We start from the raw sequence: 22,143 nt of genomic DNA, 5'->3' as shown, positions 1-22,143 counted from the left end.
TGGGGCTCCCACACGGGGCTTCAAGGGCAAGTAAGAAAGAGCCCCAGCAGCTTCAGGGCCAGCCATTCAATTCCCATTTTAAATGATGAATTTTAGATGTGGAATGTTTTAATATGTGTGCATCATTTGTTCTTTAAAACTGATATATGTTTTAACTATGACATGCTTTAGCTGATCTTAGAATCATAGAATCATAGAGTTGGAAAAGACCACAAGGGCCATCCAGTCCAACCCCTGCCATGCAGGAACTCTCAATCAAAGACAGATGGCCATCCAGCCTCTGTTTAAAAACAGTCTCCAAAGAAGGAGACTCCACTACAGTCTTCAAGGAAGGAGCGTGTTCCACTGCTAACAGCCCTTACTCTCAGGAAGGTCCTCTTAATGTTGAGCTTGCATCCATTGTTCCATGGTCGTTTGTTTGTTGATTGTTGTTCCCTGCCTCAATTCATGGGGCGAGGGGGTTAAGAAATAATAATATCACAATAATGACAACAACAACAACAACAACAATAATAATAATAATAATAATAATTATTACAACAGTGGTCCCTCCACATTCGCTGGGGTTAGGCATGAAGGAGCCCACAAATATAGTATTCTTTTTACCTAAGAGAACGCCTCTCTACGAATCTCCAGGACCTCCAGTGTAATGCTATGGTCAACACCTGCCAGATGCTGATCATAGACTCATGCCAGCCGACCTACAAATGCCTAGAGAAGTGCTTTCTCTGGGAATGTCTAGGTCCTCCAGCTGAACTCTATGCAGGGTTGCACTGGAGGACCTAGAGATTTCTAGAGAGAACGTATTAACCAAGACCGTGAATAATCAAATTTGCAAAAATCAAAACGACAAATGTGGAGGGCCAACTGTATTATTATTATTAGGGCCTGGCCATCATCTGCAAACCCCTTTGTGAGTAGTTTTTTGTGGTTTTTTCAGGGGGCTCTGTGGCATGTTCTAGAAGAGTTTCTTCCTGACGTTTCAACAGCAGCATCTTCAGAGAACGCTTGCCTGGAAAAAGTGGGTCTATATATATCCTGTGTGAGGCTGGGAATGCAGAGGGATTTGCCTGTGTCTTGTTCTGTTGCTGAAGGCCGGCCTCAGGCTGAGAGGCTAATGCAAAGCAGGAGGAGTGTCTGCTAATTGGGGATCATGATCTGCTGGGAAGCCCCTGACTCTGAGTGGTTTCCCATTTGCATTTGCTGGGTCCTCATTTTGCTATTCCTCAGGAGGCCAGGGTCCCTGTGTTCCCCTTCCCCACTCCTCAAAATGGCCCTCTTCCCCAGCCCACCGGGGTGATGACGGTGAGGTCCGGCAGGTGGCTGCCCCCTGCACATGGGTGGTTGCTCAGAATCACATCTCCTTCATGGATGTCCAGTCCCAGGTTCTGGATCTGGAAGGGCAACAAGGGGGAAAATATGGGGGAGAAAGGGTTAATACAAGTGGGGTATAGGAGAACAAACTTGGGGTTTTGTTGTGGGGGGCCTGGGAGCCAGGCCCTGAAGGCATGAGGGGCCACGAAGCTCCTGGCTTCCCAACCTCACAATTGGGGGCCACTGACAAAAGCTTAGCTAAATCCCTCCAAATAGAAGCGACGAAGGGAAAGGGATGGGGGGGCAAAAGGAGAGCCCCCTCCAAGCACAGGCAGGAACTGCCCCAAATCAGGTTACAGCATCCATAGAGCCTCAGATGTAGGGCAGGAGGTAAATATTTCAATAAAAAAACCCCACAAACAGAGCAGAGAGTCTTGGCTGGAGTAGATGGCCATTGCTACTCTACGATTCCCAGGCTGGGAGGAAAGAGAGGGTTTCTCCAGCCCCATGGGACCCCTGCTTTCCCCTTCCCTGGCCCAGGGCTCTGACCTCAGGGAGCCTACCTGGAACTGAACCGTCTCTTGCATGGCCCCCAGGTGGACGGGGATGTGGGGGGCATTGGAGACCAGCCCCCCGTCAGGCCCAAAGAGTGCACAGGAGAAGTCCAGGCGCTCCTTGATGTTGGTGGAGATGGCCGTGCGCTGCAGGATGCGGCCCATCTGCTCTGTGGGGGGAGTTTGGGGGGGAGGAAGAAGGAAACCAGAGGAACTCCATCAGGATCTGTGGGGCAGATGCAGAGAAAGAGACACACTACGCTGCCTCCCTGCAGCCACCCCCAGAGTTTACCTGCGATGCTCATGAAGCGGTGGGAGAAAATTGAGAGCTGGATGGGGTTGATGTGGGGGCCCACCGGGCGCTCTGCCCCTGAGCCCACGGCGATGCAGACGTCCCCCAGGCGGGTCATGGTGGCCATGCAGCCGGGCTCCACCAGGATGGTGCTGAGGAAACAACAGAGGCCACTTGACTCCTTTTCCCCAGGAGCCCCCTCTCACTACCCTCCCCAGGAAGCAGACCCCCCCCAAACTGGGGTCAGCGAGGGAACCAAAGTGAGATCCCACTAATCCTTCTCACCTGTTCTTGTCAATGAGGATGCTGGGCCCTGGGATGGAGTGGCCCCAGGTGAGGTCCTCCAGCAAATAGACACTGATGTCCAGGTAGCCGCCCTCAAAGTAGCAGCGGGACACCTGTGGGGCGAGGATGGGGAGCCACTTCTCAACACCCCAGAGAAGGCCAGGAAGACCCCACTTTCCAGGTCAGGGGGCTTCTGAAACAGTCACCTCAGGCGAGTCATGGTGAACTGCAGTGAAAAACATTCACCTGAGGCCTCTTTCTAAGTGGCACAGCACTTTGGTAGCACTTTGAGCCCAATGGGCTCCATTTTAGGGAATCCTGTGGCTCACTGCAGAATTTAAATACTTAACATTCTCCCCCAAAGAGCTCTAGTCCCTCTCTCACCAAACTATAAATCCCAGGATTCCATAGGTTGCATACCAGGGCCAGAATCAACACAGAACTCAAGGCAATGGACCAGCTGTCTTAGGAAGCCTCCCATCCCTGGAGGCACTAACGCAGACATTGGACAGGTATGGGGCAAGGAGGCAGAACGGAGAATTGGGTTGGGCTGGGTGGCCTCTGGGACACTTTCCAAGCTTAGAATTCTCCCAGCCTGTGATAAAGTGACCTTTTGGTGTTTTGCGCTCAGTAGCAGAAGACACCATTTGCATGCAAAGCCCCCAGACCCCTGTTCTCCTGTGGAAACTGCAGTCTCTGAGGACTGGCATCTGCCGACCTGGCTCCTTGGCAGGAACCCCAGGCCAGACTGGCACTATGAGCTCGAAATCATGCACAAACCCCACTCCATTTCAACAGTGCTGTGGAAAATACTCCTGCAACAGCAGCTCCTGAGATGTTCAGAAGCTCAGAGAACTGGGTATTGGGAGGGAGATGGGCCAAATGATCGGCCCAGACTGGCATTCCTTCCTCCTTTTGCAAGAAAAACTTTGCAAGATATTTATTGCCTTGGGGGCAATAAGAAAATCAGGGCGGGGGAACTCCAGTTCTGGCTGCCGCCTCCAGTCTGAGAAGGAACTGGGAAACCTTTCCGCCCCACTGGCACTGCCCAAAGGGGTGGGAAACAAGACCAAGCATGCTGGATCAACACCAAGCCCCCTTTGCTCAGGCTGTGTGTGGGGGAGAGGGCTCAGGCAAGGCCTTCCAGGGGAAGCCCCCACCCCACACACCCCAATGACTCCTCCCAGGGAAGCCCCAACCCTTCCTAAAGGGCAGGCATGCCCTGGCGCCTCCTGGAAATTAACTGAGCAGCCCTCCACCCCGAATGGCTCTGGCACGATCAGAGAAGGATCAACACTTCCCCCTGACTCCTCACACTTGAACCCATGTCCTTGCCAGTTGCCCAACGGCAGCTCAAGCACAGCGTGTCTGGCTCTGCTGAGGAATGCCATGGCACCACCCGGCTTCTTGGCAGATGCAGAACCAGCCAAGCACATGCTCAGCATGCATAAAGTGCCTTCTTGGCAGAAGGGGGCAGATGTTGGTCCAGGAGGAGGAAGAGAAACTGGGTGAGGGGGCTGGCATGGAAAACAAGAGGCTGACCCCTACTCTGTCTGAAGGAATCTTTCCAAGGGGGAAACTGAGGCAGGGAACAGTTGGAGAGTGGCCAGAGGGAGTGAAAGGGTCCCATACAGAGAAGAAACAAGCTATTCTTTCTATCTATCTATCTATCTATTGGAGATTCCTACTGTTTCCAGGCGAGGGGGCCCTTCGCTGGCTGGCATGGGTTCCTCCTGTCCCAGTCCAGAACTGGCCGTGGCCCTGACCCTGACGTCATCCACCAGTATGGCCCGGTTGGGGATAGTGAAACCAAACTCCTGCTGGTACCTGGGGGGATAAGAGCGGGATTGGGGCCATGGTTATTTCCACAGGAAGTCCCCAAGAAGCGGGCTGGGGCAGTTGCTAGGCCTGCTGTCTGACTGGAGGTAACTGACCTGATTGTGAAGGCAGCCCCAAAGTCCCCCTGGCGGCAGGAGTTGGGGGTGGCCGGGTGGCCCTTGGCGGAGCACATGAGGGCACAGTCTGTCCGCTCATAGCGCAGGTGGAGGAAGGGCTCTGTGTTGATCTGGGATCTGTTGTAGCGAAGGAAAGGAGAAGGGCACTCAGCTCACCTTATTTCCATCTAGTGTACCCATGAGGCAAGGGCTCTGCCATCCAGCTCTGGAGCACCTGAGTTAGCAGTAGATGGCCCCTCTGCCAGGGCCCAGCCCTGGCCCATTCCCACCTGAATTCCCACCCCGTGCCGCCTGCCTGACCACAGGCAGAGGCCGCCCACCTGGCAAAGCCCTGGCCCTCCAGGGCCTCCATGCACTCCTGCTCCAGAGCAGCGATCCGTTCATCCAGCTGGGCAAAGGCCTCAGGGCCGTAGGGCAAAGAGCAGGGCTCCTGGGCCTCATGGACAACGTCCGCCAGTGCCAGGCCATAGGCGGAGAGGATGCCACTGTGCCTGCCAGGAGAAAGAAGGAAGGAAGGTAGTTGGGGGGCAGAACAGAGGTGAGGTGGGGCTCTGGCTACATCCCCCCCCCCAAAGTAGTAACATGGAGGTGCAGAACTCTCTCCAAAGAAAAGGAACAAGCAGCAGAGTTCCAGGACATCTTTGCTGCAAAGCAAGAACTGGGAGCCACTGGGAACTTTGGGAGGCGAGAATGCCTTAGGAAATAACACCAGCCCAAGGAATGGTAGTGGTGTTGTGGGGGGGGGGGGCTGCCCCTGCGCCGTCTCCTGTTTGTCCTCAAAGGAGACTCACAGGAAGATCAGCCATGCAGGAAGGGTTTCTGAAAGAGAAAGGGACTTCTAGGGGATCCAGAGGAGTTCAAAAAACAGCCTTGTGGGGGGGCACTCTGTCCACCTACCCCCAGCCGCAAAAATTTCAAGGACCCATGTATTCTGCTGTGACTGAAGTGGGGAGAAGCAGTGTGTCACAAAAGCCCCCTCCCCACCAGTCCCCCATTTCCCTACACCTGCAGCAAGAAGAAGGGGGTGACCTTTCCCTCCCACCCACAGACCTTTCCCCCTAATCTGGGTGATGGGGGAAAGCAGCTGCCATCTTGCCATGAAGCCACATCCTCCCCCTCCCATCTTTTCCAGAGCCCCCATTCCAGTTCTGGTCCACTAAGCCCCTTGCCTAGTGACTATTTCGAGGAGCACATCTCTGTCCCTCCTTCCCAGGAGCACCTGCCCTGCAAGTGCCAGCGGACAGGCATTCCTCTTGCCCCTCTCTCCTGCCCATTGCCACAGACACGTACTTGTGGATGAAGACTTTGCTCATGCCCAGCGCCCGGGCAATAGCGCAGGCGTGTTGCCCTCCTGCTCCGCCAAAGCAGGCCAGCACATGCCGGGAGGTATCATGGCCCCGGGCCTATGGGAGGAAGAGAGGAAGCAGGTGGGAACCCAACTGGGAAGGCACCGACTCCCCCAGCTCTTGCCATGCGGGCACCCAGTGCAAGGGGCTGCATGCAATTTTATTCCATTGTGTGGCCTGAATGGAAGCATCATATATGTTGACAAATTAAGATGGCTGATGTTTTCTTGTCCATCAGAATTCTGGATGAAGTCTGGGAAACTCCCCTCTAAAGAGGCTGTTGCCCACAATGGCCAAAGAATCAGAAACAGGCTGCTGTGGCTAGGAGCTGGGCAAAGGGACCATGGGCATCAGTCCACCAACAAAAATGGTAGTGCTTTTACTACTTGGGTGCCTGGGCCTTGGCAAAGCCACTGTGCCCCACTGTCAGAAATGCCCTGCATTCATTTATTCATTTGGGGTTTCTGTCATGAGGGTTATAAGTTTAGGGTTTTGTTTAAATATTATTAGGTTAGGACAGTAGTGGGTTTAATGTGTAATGGGTTAATAGAACATACTAGAAAGTGATAGACTGATGGTTAGCCTCTGCGCTTGCTTGTTAGGACTGGAATGCTAGGGAGGGGGAACTAAAACATGAAGGGCCTATTGCTATTGCTCATATGATGTTATGTGAAGGTGTTCATTATACTTAATATGCTGCTGCTATTATATTTCAGATGCTGCTATAGATGTTGGGTTGTGGGAGGATGGGATATATAACTGTGCTTGATTATACTCCTAGGCTGTTAAGGTTCATTCTTACTTAGTCTAGTTGTGGGGAATGTTTATGCTTCAAGGTCACAGGAGCAGCGGGGAGATTGTTTTGAGAGCTTGCCAAAGATCCCGGACTGGAGGACATTGCATCTTTGGAAAGAGTCATCCAATTAACTTGCTTTAGTGCTTGATGGGGTGGGTTTGCTTTGTGGGACTATATAAACCATATGTTACTATCCATCTTCATTCCCAACCAAAAAGTCACTTCTGTTGTATAGATCACCTTTTTCAATAAAGCTGTTGTTGTTGGAGGAGGGGTCCTACATTTAGGAGCCTGACATCCATGCTGGTCAGAGGATGATGCTCCCGGTGACACCTCACCAGCCACCCCAGGGCTGCAACTACGCAGGAGAAAGGGCATGGCAGGGTACACTCCCCGTGCCCATCCGAATCACATTCAGCGCCATTCCTTTTTACATGGATCTGTTGCAAATATACCTCTTTTGTTTGTCTGCTTTTTTCATCTCTGGTTTTTGATTGCTACCACTGGGTCTCCACTTGGCCTGAGACCCTCATACATGGGGATTGGGCCAGGAAGCATCACCGTGTACCCAGCCTCTAGTTCCCTGCACCAGAAAAAAAGAAGGTACCTAGAAGCTACTGCCACCCCGTACCTGCGTCAAGGCCCGGATAGGCCGGCACATAGCTTCATTGGCCACCCGTATGAAGCCCATGGCCACCTCTTCAACGCTGAGGGACGACCCATCACCCAGGAAGGCGTTGATACTGTTGGTGAGCTTCCGAAATCCCTGTAGTGCGTCTTCTGGCGAGAGGGGCAGATCCTTGTTTGGCCCAAATATGCGAGGGAAGTAATCAGGGAGAAGGCGACCCAGGCAGAGATTGGCATCCGTCACGGTCAGTGGACCTCCTGCAGGGAACAGGGAGGAAGGGGTCAGCTGCCCACAGCCTCCTGGCCATACCCTCCTGTGGCCACAAGGGCCAGGCTGCCTCACCCTTCCGGTAGCAAGCAGGCCCAGGGTGGGCACCGGCCGATTCGGGGCCAACAACAAAGAGCCCAGACCTGGAAAGAGGAAGAAAGAAAGGGTTACAATCATAACAGGAGGGGGGCAACACTGGCAGTAGGGTGGGGGTCTACCAGGTAGCCATATAATACCCAGATAGGAAAAAGGAAACAGGAACATGCAGGAGCCAGAGGGGTGTCACTTGGGGAATGGGAAGATGGCAAAATAAAAAAGGCAGATTGGTCAGCTTGAGGGCCACCCAACAGCCCCAGGTCTGGACCTGGCCCCACCTGAAGAAGAGCCGTGAGCCGCCCCCTGCGGCCACTGTGTTGATGTCCAGTTGTGGGGCTTGGATGCTGATGCCAGCCATGGTGGCCTCGAAGACGTGCTCATACTCCCCGGCGTAGCGGCTCACATCCGTGGAAGTCCCTGAGGGAGGACACAGGAACAGGTGGGCAGAAAGGTTCAGAGAGCATTGGCCATGCCACTCAGCCCCACGCTGCATCTCCTTGGGCCCCACAGCTGAGCTTACCTCCCATGTCGAAGCCAATGATGGGCTGCTGCTGGCCTTCTGCCCGGCGGTAGGTGGTCATGGCGTAGCCCACAACTCCCCCAGCCGGGCCAGAGAGGATGGCCCGGGAGCCACTGAAGGCCGCCATGGGGGTGAGGCCCCCGTCGGAGCGCATGAACATGACCGGCACACCCTGTCGGGAGAAAGGAGTGTGCTGGGGCCATTTGCTCAATGGCAGGCACTTGTCTAGACTTTGTAGAAGTAGCATTGCAGGACGGGGAGGGACCCCTACACATAATCTAGCCAACCTCAATGCCAACACAGGAATGCCACAGCAGAAGCACCTCTTAGGCACAGCCATTCAATTCAATTAAAGGAGGGTCCACCAGTTTCCATTTTGCTGTTTTTCACTCCCCTCCTTTAAAACACTCCCACAGTAGGAAGGAAGGGTGAGTGTTTTGTCCATGGATCAGGCTCATCTAGATCCCAATTCCTGTCCAGGCAGGAAGCTAGTGGGCCAGAGTTCATCTTTTGGACAGCTCACCTTGCAGGGTTGTTGTGAGAAGCCTAATGGGGAAGTCAGAAACGTTGGCTCTAATCTCCTTGGTCGGACACAAAAGCGCTGTCTAGCAAATTAAGGAATGTTGCAGTGTGGATGGCTGTACGAGAACCCAATGTCCCGGCTCCCCGTCACACCTTTCCAAAAAGTGGGAAGACAAAACTGGGACGTTTACGAGAGCCTCACAGAAGAAGGTGGGGTGGCATAGCAGTTTTGGACCAAGCCCCCCCCCCCATCCAACATTTTGTGCCAGAAAGGACGCTTTAAGACCGGAGCTGGTGTTTGGGGCCCTTTGAACCCTTACTCTATAGAAAGTCCATTCCAAGGAGGAAAGGATCAAAGCAAAGACTTGCACAGAGGCTGGAAGGATTGGAACTCCTCCTGGGTTCAAGGCCAGCATTGTCTCTTTGCATTCATCTTCTGGGTGGGATAAAGCCCAACCAATGGATTGCTGATGCAGTGGTTTCAATTTGGTGTGTTTGTTCAGTGTCTGTGCTCTATTTGCCCTCACAACAACCCTGCAAAGCAGAGCCACTTCTCAAACAGGTAGGCAATGGCAAAAGGGAGTTATTTGGGTCCTGAAATAAAGTGAGAGTGCTTTAGCCATGGGTGGCTGTCTAGATAGCCCCTGAAGTCCCTCCCAATTCTATGATTACATGAGAGCCTGGCGGAGATGGGGCTTGGATGCAGACCTGCCAGTCTCATGCCCAGCCAGATGGAGATGCAGACAGAGTTTTGCTGGCCAAAGCCACCTCTAGCAACCAAGAGCCACCAAGGCCAAGTGCTTTGAGGGGGCCCTTCCCAGCCACAAGGGACCCCAATCACCCTGCTCCCCCATTTTCTCACCTGTAGCTGGGAAGCAAAGCCCGCCCGGAAGCTGTCCAGGTAGCGCCGTATGCAAGGGGTGAGGTAGGCATCTGCGCAGGCCGTGTAACCACGGGGCACTGCCCGCACCATGGGCATCACCTCGGAGGAGAGTGAGACCTGCTGGAAGCCCAGTTCCCGGGCCAGCACCCCCACCTTCCGCTCGTGCTCCGGCCACCTGTAAGGACACAAGAGGCTCCGTTGGTGCCACGCAAGAGACACAAGGGCCGCCTAGAGAGGTCCAAGAAGAGGGGCAACAGCAGGCTGGGGTATTAAGGAGTGCTTAGACATGCAAAGGCTGAGGTGTACATGGGAGGGTGAGGAGCATAAAGCCCTGGACACCCAGCTCCATGCTCAGGTCTTCTGGCACACATTTACTCCAGTCAGCCAAGACTAGGTTGGCAACTGTCAGTCAAAGGTCTTTTTGTTTGGCTGCCTCCAAATTGTGGAATGACCTGCCGCAAGAGATTCAACAGCTGAATATGCTGTCTGAGTTTAAAAGAGCATTAAAGACCACTCTCTTCTGGCAGGTTTATCCAGATGATTTTTAAATTGTGACTCTTAAGTGATGGGCTTTAAACATGGATTGTTTTTAATGTGTGTGTATGTCATTTGTCTTTTTAAACGGATGTATGTTTTAAATGGATATTGTTTGTTAATTGTTGTTGTTCCTGCATCTTGATCCATGGGGAGAGGTGGGTAAGAATTATTATGATGATTATTTACTATTATTATTATGTTTTTGTCTAAGGAAGGAGGGAATAATGGGATTTATTTTATATTGTATTAATGTTATGATTGCTGTAAGCCACCTCGATCCTACGGAGAGGCGGGATACATATAAATAATAATAATAATAATAATAATAATAATAATAATTATTATTATTATTATTATTATTATTATTATTATATACACATGGCATACTAGGGTATGCCTTGGCCGTTCACTGGTTGGGGAAGGGGAGCTGGCAATGCCCAGCTCCAGTTTTGCTTCCAGGGACAGAGCAATGAGGTTGTTTCCCCAAACATCCAGGAACCTCACTGCCCCCAACCCCCCAACTGCAGAACTGGGGCCAGGAGGCTTGGCTTCCCAGCCCCCCCAAGCAGCAATAGATGTCCATGGGACCCCTGTCCCTGGGGCACGACAGCAGGTGGGAGCAGGCTGGATTTTGTGCAAGGATCCAGTGAGCAGCTCCTTATGCAGCATCCCAAACCAGACACCTGAAGCTACTCAGCTGCAGCACATCACTGACAGGATCCCAGCCAAACAGCCTGAGGAGAAATTATGAGACCCGCCGGCCCAGGACCTGGACCAGACGGTGCCTGTTCGGCCTGCAAAGCATTTCCCAATCCCACATCTTCTTCACCAAGGCACTCCCTTGACCCAGCTGGGCTGGCCCACGTAAGATCAAAATGGGGCAACCAGTTCTCTGGTCTCCATGGACCTCAAAGGGGACCCCATCAGAGGAAGGGGAGCTGCAGCCAAGGGAGGGAGCAGGAGGAATGACCATCAGCCCTTCAGGCAGGTGAGGAAGAGGGAGCTGGTCAGAAGGCCTGCAACTCACACCAAGGGGGTCGCTATCTGTGGATCTGCACCCATTTTGCCTCATCTGGTTGCAAAACTTAAGTGGAGATGGGACTCTCTTGGGCACAGGGGGATTCAGACCACACCAGGTGACACCCCAAAGTGGGGTGACACCACTGTTCCCCAAATATATGCCTTCTGGCAGAAATGGGCTGTGGAGTTCACCTTTAAAACATTGAAGAAATGGTGTGAGTGGGGCAAGGCTCAGCGAAAGGAGAAGGAGACGCCCAGGCTTTTCAAAATTTAATTGTTTCTTAAATTATTGTAAATTATTCTATCACGTCTTTCCAAGATTATCGTGGCCCAAAGATTATGGAATGACCCACTGGAAGAGACCCGTCTCATTACTCCCTTGGAGGCCTTTAAGAAGGCACTCAAAACGGGCCTCTTCCGGCGGCCTTATCCACTGCCTTCCATTTAAAAGGTTATGACGATGCTCTGCCTTGACTCTGATTGTTGGCTAATGGACAAATTGTAATCTTTAGAGAACTAATAGGAATTCTTGGTATTTTATTGTTGTATTGATTGTAAATTGCACTAAGTGTCTTTTAAGGTTGTAATCCCGCCTCGATCCGTCGGAGAGGCGGAAGGGATAAACAAACTATATTATTATTGTTATTATTATTATTACTACCAGATGTTCACTTCAACCAAATAGAACAATGTACCTGTAAATACATTTAGGCTGTGCATATGATATTGCAACTTAGAAGTATAATTTTAATAAAGAATAACTTTGCTAGCTGTTTATGCCACAACTATTGCCCTTAGGTTTAGTGATATGCGGGAATTGTGATTTATGAGTAACTATACAGCCAGGTCTCCACATTTGACCTTTGAGGATTGGATCATTCAAGGATTTAATCTCTCTAAGTCCTTCAGGGTGACTCTGCTGGAAGCTGACCATAAAGTCATGCTGGAGGACTGAAGAGATTCCTAGGGAAAGCACTTCTCAGGCGTCTCTAGGTTCTCCAGGGTGATTCTATGGTCATCTTTTGGGCTGATGTTGACCATAGAGTTGCACTGGACCTAGAGATTCCTAGGAAAGTGTTCTCTCAGGTGAAAAGTCCCAGTGTATTTTACTGGCAGTTTTCCACTTTCATATGGGTTCTGTGCCCCTAACCCTAACGTATGGTGCGGCGTGGGAGGACACCATAAGTGACCGCACCGGGCGACGGCCTGGGCACAGAAGTAAAAGCGGGGCCAGTTTGGTTTGGTGGGAGGACATTTAAGGCTACAATGCCATGCAAGAAGGCAGGACCTGACTTTTGGGGTGTGATTCTCCCTCCCAATTCCCCACCAATACTTGAAACTCCACAAGAACCTTCCATCTTGAGCAGGGTCTGGAACACAATCCTCTCTTTGTGTGTGTATCTAAAAGGTCTTTCTAAACCTACTCCAAGGATCTTGTTCTCAAACGGATTTGGCGCATGATTTGGCATTTCTTGGAACTGAGCTCTAGACCGAAGCCCCAATCAGGATTAAGGGAGGCGCCGCTGGTTTTTTTCCAGAAGTCTGAAAAAGCCCTTATTTGAGTTAAACATCAACCCTTTTGTTAATGCTAATCTGTGCAGAAAAACACTTGGTTACGCTACCATTAATATTTGTTGGGAATCTTGTGCTTAAATTTGAGCCAGAAAGGGACCTCTTAAGCGGGGGTCCTGTGCATGGTTACTTGGGAGTAAGACTAGGACTTAAGGAGGTCAGTGCTCTCATTGGTTGTTGGGTCTTAATGTCGGAATCATTTCTGTTTCATCGCTGCATTTCTTACTGAAAGGAGCAAATATTTTCCATATGCCTATTTGCATCCTGAAGGGTTGCAGCCCAACCATCCTCACCTTGATACTGAGGGACGCTGTGCCGCTCGGGATGCATTCCCTTTATGCCATTACACCAGCACTTTGGCCTGACTTTTAACCACCTGTGGCTTCATCCTGGGGAATCATGGGATTTGTAGTTCTGTGAGGTGCTTAGGATTCTCTCCCAGAGAGCTCTAATACTCGTAGCGGAAAGAATCCTTGGACTCTGCTACAAACCCCTGGATTCTTAGGGTGGACCCATGATGGTTGAAGTGGGATCAAACTGCTTTAATGTGGCAGCAGAAATGCCCTTCAGAAGTCCTTCCAGGGAAGGTGGTGCTTTCTACTCGGCGCCAAACTCACAGGTAGGAGTGGAGAAGGACCACCGCCAGGCTCTTGATGCCCTTTGCCAACAGCGCCTCCAGTTCCCCTCGCAGGGCACCCAGGTCCACCGGCCGCTCCACCAAAAGGGATTCCCCCGTCAAACCTGGGGAGAAATGGGAAAGCCAAGGTGAGCCCCACAGCTCAGACTCAACTGCCCCACGGAACCAGCCTTAGCCCTCCTTCCTCCGGATGGCATGGCCCAGGTAATCCGGAGGGGGCGGCTGCCTAGAAAACCCACCCGGCTGCCTGGGCTGGAGCTCCCACCTGTGACCCGCTGGGCTGAGCCAAAGAGCGGGCATCCTTCCCTGTGCAGGACCACGCGCTCGTCCACCTCCACCACGGCCTCATACAGCACCTCCGGCACCGAGACCTCCTGCAAGGGAAGAGACAACAAAGAGGTCAGGAAAAAGTGGTGGCAGGGAAGGGTAGGTTTGGAAGCATCATATATGTTGACAAATTAAGATGGCTGATGTCTTCTTGTGCACATCATGGTCCTTCCTGAAGCCCACCCCCCTGGGATTAAACTCCATTAAAGACCAAGCCGCCCTAAAGAGACCTTCCAACAATACAATCCGCCTCCCTTCTGCATGTTGCAGGGTCTCAGGGCAGCATACAGATACACTTAATTTAAAGCTCCTTGGAACAGTTTAAATGTAAAACAATAAGGTCTAAAATGCATTAAAAACAGTTAAAAGAATGACAAAGACAGTCCATGACTTGGGGGAAATTGTTAGGTTCTCAAGGCTTTAATAGAGAAACTGGTAGGAGCAATGCACAGTGAGGGGATGTGGCGGCGGGGTCTCCAATGCCGTGGCACCCTTTGGAGGAAGGTTTGACTTTTGGGGGGTCTGAACAGGTGCTATGCTGGCTTCTTTCTGGTGCCGTGTCAAAATATGACTTTTTATTAAAGCTTTGAGAACCTAAGGATTCGGCAGTGGAATGCCCTCCTTCCTCGGAGTGTAGTGGAGTCTCCCTCCTTGGAGGTCTTTAAAGAGAGGCTGGATGGCCATCGGTCAATGGGGATGCTTTGACTGAGAGTTGCTGCAGGGCAGAATAAAGGGGTTGGACTGGATCAGGGCCCTTGCGGTCTCTTCCAACTCTATGATTCTATGATTCTGCCCAAATCAGCACAAGTCTTGAACTGCCAAGTCATTTCTTTTAGTTGTTCATATTTTGGATGTGGTTTTAGACCACTGACCTTATTGTTATTTTGCATTTAAACTGGCCCAAGTTCTCATGGCCCTGAGAGCCTCCAACACAAGCAAAAATTCTGCAGGGAAAGATGCACAGCCAACAGACCCCCAAACGCAGGGTGACCATGTGTCCTCCTAAAACCACAAAGGAGGACTAGGCACCATAAAATGTAGGACTTTTGTAGGACACAACCAAATAAAATCTGGAAACACTCATATAAATGTATACTTATGCTTCTTAGTCATGCTCATTTTGGAGGCATGAAATTCCTCCTGAACAGAAGGCTGAAATGTAGGGCATGTCCTGCAAAAGGAGGACGTCTGGTCACCCTGCCCGCACTGCTTATATACTCTCTGAGGACTGCAGCCCCAGCCCAGCCCCATTTGCCCCCTGTTTGGACTGCCGCCAGGCACTCAATGTAAGGCTGCCTAGAGAGATAAGATTCTATTAAAGGGGACTATAAGCCTTATCAGGTGATAATAGGTAAGATAAAGCTGGTGAAGAATACACATATATGCTTAAGGTGGAAGTGAGAAAGACGTTAACAAAATACGTTAAGATCAAAGGAGAGAGTCATTAAAGTAGAAAGAACAACATGGTAATTGGTATAATTTCTGGAAGATCATGAAGAATGAGAGGAACGCTGGCAAAACTCGATGGTTGGCTAAGAAGGACCTCTTAACACATTTATATGTAGATATATGTGAACAGGAGGCAGGGAAAAGTGACTGAGAATGAATTAATGAATGACTCAAGACGCAAAGTTTTCTTTTCATCCTCCTTTTGATTTGTCATTTGCTAAGGGTTGTTTTGTGTTTAGTATTTGTTCTGTTGTATTTTAAATTGCATAGATAACTGCTTGTGATATAGATACAAAAATGAAGAAAGAAAAGAAGGAGACTTTTAAAAACGTGTTTCAGACAGTCTGTTTCTGGGAAGGATTCACAAATGCCGGCTGGGACCATTGCAGCCCCTTCTCCTCTCCCTATTATGGGTCTTGATGAAAGAGGAGGGCACTGCAGAGATCTGACCCCATTGCTGGGCTTTGGGCCTTCCTGGGAGGCACTGCTATCCTGCCCAGGGGAGACCCTACAAACATGCCATGGCACCACTGCCCCCTTGGCACAGCTCTCCCGCCACCCGCTGACCCTCCTATCTCAGTGGTTCTTCTGCTTTGGTCCTCCAAATGTTTTGGACTCAGATCCCAGAAGGCTCAGACAGCTTGGCATTTTGAGAGCTGAACTCCAAAAAACGTGGAGAACCGAAGTCTGGAACCACTGCCCTGTAATCCTAACAGAAGGCCAGAGGTGGCTGGAGCAGACCCAGGAAGAAGAAGGGGACTCTATAACCCAGCATCCTGCTCCTAGAGGGACCAGCTAGTCCCCCACAAAGGGAAGCCTGCCAGCAGGACACTCCAGTGCAGCCACATTCCAGTCCACTTTCCATCCGGAAAGGAACGGTGCCTCCAGCGAAGGGGCTGCTCCTCCTGCAGGACGCCTCTCCTGAAGGTTTAATGGGGTTTCCCCCCAAAGGGAGGAGGAAGCAGCCCAGCAGCCACCGAGGAGGAAGCTGCCACGTCTCTTAGCCTCAGGACAAAGCCAAACCATTACGTGTGCCAAGTGCAAGACTGGACCTCCTTCATGCCCTCCTTGCTAGCCCTTTGGAGCCAGATGTGGGTCCGGCTGAGCACAGCTTGGTCTGTCACAACAAAAGAACCCCCCTCTCTCTGGGACTCCAACTCTGGGACCTCAAAGCTCCCAGTAACCTCCCCATTGCCCCCTGTACCATATCCTGGTACATATGGGGGAGGGGGATTTAAGGGATGGGACATCTACTACCCCATGGAGGGATGGACACAATAGAGTAGAATGCTGTTGTGTCCCTGGGGGGTGCGGGGCATGCGGAGTGACACCCGGCTGGATCTCTGGCCACCCAGACCCCACCCAGAGGCACCCCAGACACTGTGGCTGCTCCCTGGGTATTTCCAGTTGCGCATCTGAAGTCCCAGCCCCCATAAGTCCTGCCCCCCCCCATGAGTGATGGCACTGGGTGACACCAACCCAAAGGACCCCACTGACAGAATGGAGAAAAGCCTCAGCAAGTCCCAGACTAGGAGGGCTGGAAGGGACCCCAAGGGCCATCCCGTCCCACATGTGGAGGCACTCCTAGCTAAAGCAGCCCCCAAAGGATGGCATTTGTTCTAATGAGGAAACCCAGACAGACAAAGCTGGGGAAGGACATGGAGGGCAGCCCAGAGTGCCAGGCCTCCTTTTCCCTTCTGCAAGAAGCGCCGCCAAGAGCTTAATCCTGGAGGAAGTGGCTCCCTCCCCTGCTTGCCCCAAAGCCCTGGCACGCAGAGGGCAGAGGAAGCAGCCAATGCCCCATGCCTCCATGATTCCTAGGAATGCCCACTTGGTGCAAAGGCCAGGCAGCCTCCTTTTGACCCTGGGGGGCAGATGGCAGTACCCACCAGGTCGAAGATGTGGGGCCGGGCCTGGTTGCCGATGTGCAGGAGGTCCCGGAAGCCCTTGGTGATGAGGAGGGCCAGCCGCTCCCCCTGGCGCTCCAGCAAGGCGTTGGTGGCCACCGTGGTCCCCATCCGCAGCCAGGCGATGCGCGAGGTCTCCAAGGGGCGCTCCTTGGGGAAGGGGAGGCCGCACTCCTGGAGGGGCAGAAAGGCAGGGTCAGCCAGAGGGGGCCTCCCGGGGAGCCCTGCCGAGAAGGCTGGGCCCCTGCCCCGCTCCTCCCTTTGGGGCTGCTTTTCAGCAGAAGGGTCTAAAGCTTCGGGGCAGACAGAGGCCCCAACCCACTTTGGGAAGGCCTCCCCATCTGGATCCCACTGAGGTCCAGGGGGCACAAGGGCTGAGCCCTCGCCCCCTTTGGCCAACGCCCAGACAGTCAGTGCCAGGCCTAGTGCCAGCCCTCGGAGGCTCCTGCTCGGGGACGCTCCCCAGACTTGACGGTCCAGGCCAGGAGGGTAGTCTTGCTTGAGGCCGGAGCCCCTCTGCCGCCGGGGCCTCCAGACCGAGGGCCTTCCCCGGGCGGGAGGGGGAGGGGGCGGGGGAGCTCTGCCCAAGGGCCAGGCGCCTGGGGCAAGGAAGGCTCTCCCTCGGGGCTCCCTCCTGCTGAGCCTCTGCTCGCCGGCTGCCCCCGGAGGGCAGGGCAGGGCAGGGCTCACCCGGCCGGGGCTGGGCCGACCTGCTGGAGGAGGCGTCGGATGCCTTCGGTGGGGGCGTCCTGGTAGCCGGGGTCCCTGGAGAGGAGCTTGAGGGCGCGGACCCTGCCTCCGGGGCACCAGGCGAAGACGTCCGTGAAGGTGCCCCCGCGGTCCACCGCCAAGCGGAACTGGCCCTCCGCCTCCGACGACATCGGGACCCCGGCCGACAGACAGACAGACAGACGGAGGGAAGGCGGTCAAGGCCCGGGACAGACGGACCCAGCGGAGGGAGAGCCTTCTTAACGGACCCAGCCAGGGAGGGGCGCGAGGGACAAGCCACGCCCCCACGGGACACGCCCCTCCCTCCGGTTCTCTGGAGGAGGGGGTTCTTTCTGGGAGGATAGGGGGGGGGGGATGCTATTGGTTGTCGTTGTGAACTGCCCTGAAAGGTCGCTTTGCCAAGAGAGGAGGGGATGCTGGGGGCTGCAGTGCCCTGTCTAGGAGACCTGGAAAGCAGGGCAGGGAAACCCAATGACGCCCCAAAACAGAAGCAGGGCAAAGGGGGGGGGGGTTTGAACAAGAGGGGACTCCGCAAAGAGAGGGGGGGGCCCTCCTTCGCCCCCAGCAGAGCCCTGGAAGGGGCCCCGGGGGGAGGACGCCATACCCTCCCAAAAACGGGTCAAAGGAAGGCTTCGGTTGGGAGGAGGAGGTGGGTCCCTTTGGCAACTTGAGCCCCTGGCGAAGCCCCCTCCTCCCGGCCCTTGGCTCCGCCCACTCAGGCTCCTCCCCCTCCTCCTTCCCTGGCTGCTGCCAAGATGGCGGGGCTGGAGCTGCTTTCGGCCGAGGGCTTCCGCCTGGACGGGCGCAGGGCCGGGGAGCTGAGGCAGCTGAGGGCCCGCATGGGGGTCTTCGCCGGCGCCGACGGCTCCGCCTTCCTCCAGCAGGGAAACACCAAGGCCCTGGCCGTCGTCTACGGGCCCCACGAGGTCCGTCCCCGGGAGGGAAGGAAGGAAGGAAGGGGCTGGGGGCGCTGGGGGGCGAGCAGGAGGCACGGGCCTCAGGAAGCCCCTGACTGAACCCCCCTCCCAGGGTCCCTCTATCCGGGGGGGGGGAAGGGGGCCACTGGGAATTAGGGTCCTGAGACCCCTGAGGCCTCCCCTCCCTGTGCCCCTCCCACGAAGGCAGGGAGAGACCTAGACTAGAGGGCCTTATCTCCCCCCCAGAAGTGGGGTGGGGTCCAGACTGGATGGCCTCAGGAGTCCCCTTCCCCTTTGGGGCTCTTTAAGGGGTCGAGACCATATAGCCTCAGGGGCTTCCCGTCCTCATTTGCTGGATCCGTAGTCCCCCCCCCATAGAGATCTAGACCAGACGACCTCAGGGTCCCTTGATGAGCCCTTATCTCCCCCTCCAGAGTTGAGGGGGGTCTCAGGAGGGCCCTTTGCTGGACCTCCAAGCCCCCTCCAGTCACGTTTGGGTTTTAGATGGGCCTCAGGGGTCCCTCTCTCTGGTGGGGAAATTAGGGACTTGAGGCCATCCTTGCTCCCTAGCAGGGCCCCTAAATACCCCCCCCCCCCCCCCCCCCGGCAAGGAGGGATCTAGACTGGATAGCCTTGGGGTCCCCTTCTCCTTTGCTGGGTGGCTGTCTCCCCCCCTGGCTGCCCCCCTGACCGTGTCCCCCTCCCCCTTCTCCCCCCCCCCCCCCAGATGCGTGGCTCTCGGTCCAAGGCCCTCCATGACCAGGCGGTGGTCAACTGCCAGTTCAGCATGGCCACCTTCAGCACCGGGGAGCGGAAGCGGAGGCCCCGCGGAGACCGGCAGTCCACCGAGATGAGCCTCCACCTCAAGCAGACCTTCGAGGCCGCCATCCTGGCCCACCTCTACCCCCGCTCCCAGATAGACATCTACGTCCAGGTAGGGCAGGCGGGGAGATGGGGGGTCCCACGTACCCCCCTGGTCCTCTGGCCCCCCAGTTGGGCTCCTGGTTGGGACCACAGCAGTCTGCACCCACAGCTCAATAGGGGCCAGGGGATGCCAGTGGGTTTGGGGGCTTCCCTCTCCCCAAATGGGACTCCCAGCTGCTTGCCCAGCCTGGAGCAGGGGCCACAGGCAGAGGAGCCAAGGAGCACCCAGGGTGATGGAGGGTACCTTTACATCTTCTCCCATACTCATCCCTGTGAGGGTCTCCCTTGGAGGTCCCCTCATCAGGTCTCCCTTCCACCTCCTTCCCCCCCCCCCCCCCCCCCCCCCCCCCCCCCCTGCAAGTGCCTCTCTCTTGGAGGTGTCTCCCATAGCTTGTCAGAAGGCCTCCCTTTAGCCTCCTTCCTCCCATACTTAGCCTTGGGTGGAGTCTGATCCTTGGGGCTCCCCGCATGGTTCCTTATAAGACCCCCTTTCCACCTCTTCTCTCCCCCCTTCCAGATCTTGCAAGCTGATGGGGGCAACTACTGCGCCTCGGTGAACGCAGCCACGTTGGCAGTGATTGACGCAGGCATCCCCCTGCGGGACTACGTCTGCGCCATCTCCGCCGGCTTCATTGAAGAGACGCCGCTGGCCGACCTGAACTATGTGGAAGAGGCGGCCGGCGGCCCCCAGCTGGCCCTGGCCCTCTTGCCCAAGTCGGAGCAGATCGCTCTGCTGGAAATGAACGCCCGGCTCCACGAAGATCACCTGGAGCCCATCCTGGAGGCCGCCAGCAAGGCCTGCAAGGACGTCTACCTGGTTTTAGACCAGGTTGTGCGGGAACACCTGCAGGAGGTCACTGCCTCCCTGGGCAAGTGAGGACCCTGTGGTAGTGGCAGCACATGGCACCCCCTGGAAGAAGGGGGTCCTTTGCCCCGGAGAGACATGGCCCAGAGGAAGCCCACCACCCACCTGCCCGCTTTCCTTGGAGAAAGAGTATTTCTGGACACAAGTGTGACAGGCCCCTCAGAGGCTTGCAACAGGATATCTATACTAAATGTCTATTTTTGTTTAAAAAAGAGCCCAGCAGAAAATAAATGTTTTTCCAAAGAAGGCCTGCAATTGAGCCCTTGCAGAGGTTTCCCTTTAGACATTCACGGCTCAAGGCCTGGTTTCAAGTTAAATCAGCCCAAGGAACTCCAGACTAAATCCTGAACCCACTCAGTGTGAAGTAGGAAATCCCAGAACATGGTGGAGCTGTTGAGTAAACACTCATTGGGTTGCATGGGTTGTCTCCAGTCTCTGCTTAATGGCACCCAGGTATGACCAGCACTGTCAGACAGTCAGCTGGTGGCTGTCTTGCCCCAGTTCCAGGCCGCTCCAAAGCTTCTTTTGGTGCCAGACACTGGCTATAGCACAAGCTGCACTTGTGGTCACTGAGGCATCAGACAAGACACAGCAAAGAAACCTTGCAGCCCTTTTGCTGATGGGGCCCAGCAAGCAGTAGAACTAGGGCCCCAAACTAATTCTACTCAGACTGTCCTTTTGGCCAGCAATTAGATTCGCCATCACTGGACATTTGGGGAGCCTTGGCTGGGTTGCACCCAAGGCAAGGCTGTCCGGAAATGGCCTCCCAAAGGCTATATAGGACAGAAACAGAGTAATAGCATATTAAACCGTTTAATGCGTAATACAGACCACATTAAAATCCTTTTAAAATATTTAAAACCAATCATGTGCAAATGTGGATGGGATCAGTCTTGTCCCATCTGGTGGGAGAGAGAGATGCTAGCCTACAAATCACTCTTGACACCCAGTTAGATAGCGCTCCATTGTATCGCGGTGACTTTACAAGAGGCGCAGTGGGGTTGGGATCACCTCCACGTCCCTTTCTAAATTCGGGAGCTGTCCTCACAAAAGCTCCAGCTCTCCTGACTTAGTACTCCCCCCCCCCCCCCAATTCCGTTCCTCCACACAGCTTTCCCTGTTCCCTCTCTGCCTGCCCTGTACCTGAGAGAAGAACTGGTGTCAGAGGAATTCTCACCAGTGAAATGGCCAGCCCACTGCCCCCTTCCCCGGTGAGTGTTGCCCTCTCCAGGCCAGTGGGCAGCCTTGCCTTGCCCTTGGCTTTGCTTGCGCCTTTTGTGGGCAACTGATTTTGCCTTAGCCAAGGGGGCTGGCACTGCAGGCACTTCTAACCCATGATCTGGTTTCCTGGAGGTCTCCCTAGAAGCCTGCTTTGTAGGCTGGCAGAGTAGCCACGACATGAATGTTAAGTGCTGCAGTGGAGGGGACTGCAACTCTGGGATAACCCTTGGTCAAAGGATGTCTCAGTCCTTGGGTGGTTGGGTTAATCCTGGCATGGGAAGTGTCCCCTCCATCCTGCTCTTCTGAAGCCTGAGGCATACCCCCGTGGCATTGCAAGAGCCCCCAGGGTGACACATGGACTTGCCCTAAGCGTCATAATCCATTTATGCATTACCTCAAGAGCCCTGGTGGGTAGGGAGGGGTGGATGTAGGTGTAAAGTACATGAATAGCGTCAGGAAATCTTTCTGCTGCAAGATGCCCAAAGCAATCCATTCGGAGCCAGGGCAGCTCAAGACTTGGCAGGAGGAGGCCTTGAGCAGGAAACAATTGTCCTGAGAAAGCAGAAGACAGAGCTCAAGG

At 54.1% G+C, this 22,143-nt stretch overlaps 2 protein-coding genes across 2 annotated transcripts in view; one reads left to right on the top strand and one right to left on the bottom strand.

The window, feature by feature from the left end:
- The window catches only part of OPLAH (5-oxoprolinase, ATP-hydrolysing), a 33,710-nt gene extending 15,777 nt beyond the window's left edge, over window positions 1-17,933 (bottom strand). The window contains exons 1-17 of the mRNA XM_042463548.1: window positions 17,618-17,933; window positions 16,890-17,081; window positions 13,490-13,598; window positions 13,205-13,328; window positions 9,438-9,633; window positions 8,054-8,225; window positions 7,812-7,950; window positions 7,513-7,580; window positions 7,174-7,427; window positions 5,691-5,803; window positions 4,721-4,891; window positions 4,380-4,517; window positions 4,134-4,272; window positions 2,446-2,558; window positions 2,161-2,312; window positions 1,878-2,038; window positions 1,293-1,394 (exon numbers count right to left, since the gene is read on the bottom strand). Coding sequence (XP_042319482.1) covers window positions 1,293-1,394; window positions 1,878-2,038; window positions 2,161-2,312; window positions 2,446-2,558; window positions 4,134-4,272; window positions 4,380-4,517; window positions 4,721-4,891; window positions 5,691-5,803; window positions 7,174-7,427; window positions 7,513-7,580; window positions 7,812-7,950; window positions 8,054-8,225; window positions 9,438-9,633; window positions 13,205-13,328; window positions 13,490-13,598; window positions 16,890-17,081; window positions 17,618-17,788 — 2,514 coding nt within the window. The 5' untranslated portion in view covers window positions 17,789-17,933. The remainder of the gene's footprint in view (window positions 1-1,292; window positions 1,395-1,877; window positions 2,039-2,160; window positions 2,313-2,445; window positions 2,559-4,133; window positions 4,273-4,379; window positions 4,518-4,720; window positions 4,892-5,690; window positions 5,804-7,173; window positions 7,428-7,512; window positions 7,581-7,811; window positions 7,951-8,053; window positions 8,226-9,437; window positions 9,634-13,204; window positions 13,329-13,489; window positions 13,599-16,889; window positions 17,082-17,617) is intronic.
- A 331-nt stretch (window positions 17,934-18,264) lies between these two features.
- Window positions 18,265-21,196, top strand: EXOSC4 (exosome component 4). The gene is made up of 3 exons (XM_042463549.1): window positions 18,265-18,562; window positions 19,281-19,487; window positions 19,995-21,196. The coding sequence occupies exons 1-3, from the start codon at window positions 18,392-18,394 to the stop codon at window positions 20,352-20,354; spliced, it is 738 nt and encodes a 245-aa protein (XP_042319483.1). The 5' UTR covers window positions 18,265-18,391; the 3' UTR covers window positions 20,355-21,196.
- The last annotated feature ends 947 nt before the right edge of the window (window positions 21,197-22,143 follow it).

Source organism: Sceloporus undulatus, chromosome 4 (genome assembly GCF_019175285.1).
Source record: "Sceloporus undulatus isolate JIND9_A2432 ecotype Alabama chromosome 4, SceUnd_v1.1, whole genome shotgun sequence".
In the NCBI taxonomy this organism is placed as follows: domain Eukaryota; kingdom Metazoa; phylum Chordata; class Lepidosauria; order Squamata; family Phrynosomatidae; genus Sceloporus; species Sceloporus undulatus.
The sequence above is the reverse complement of the archived record's forward strand: the minus strand, read 5'-3'. Positions and strand labels throughout refer to the sequence as shown.

Coding starts and splice junctions, on each gene's coding strand:
- EXOSC4 (XM_042463549.1), top strand. CDS start 18,392: ATGGCGGGGCTGGAGCTGCTTTCGGCCGAGGGCTTCCGCCTGGACGGG. Junction 18,563..19,280: donor TCGTCTACGGGCCCCACGAG/GTCCGTCCCCGG, acceptor CCCCCCCCCCAG/ATGCGTGGCTCTCGGTCCAA. Junction 19,488..19,994: donor AGATAGACATCTACGTCCAG/GTAGGGCAGGCG, acceptor CCCCCCTTCCAG/ATCTTGCAAGCTGATGGGGG.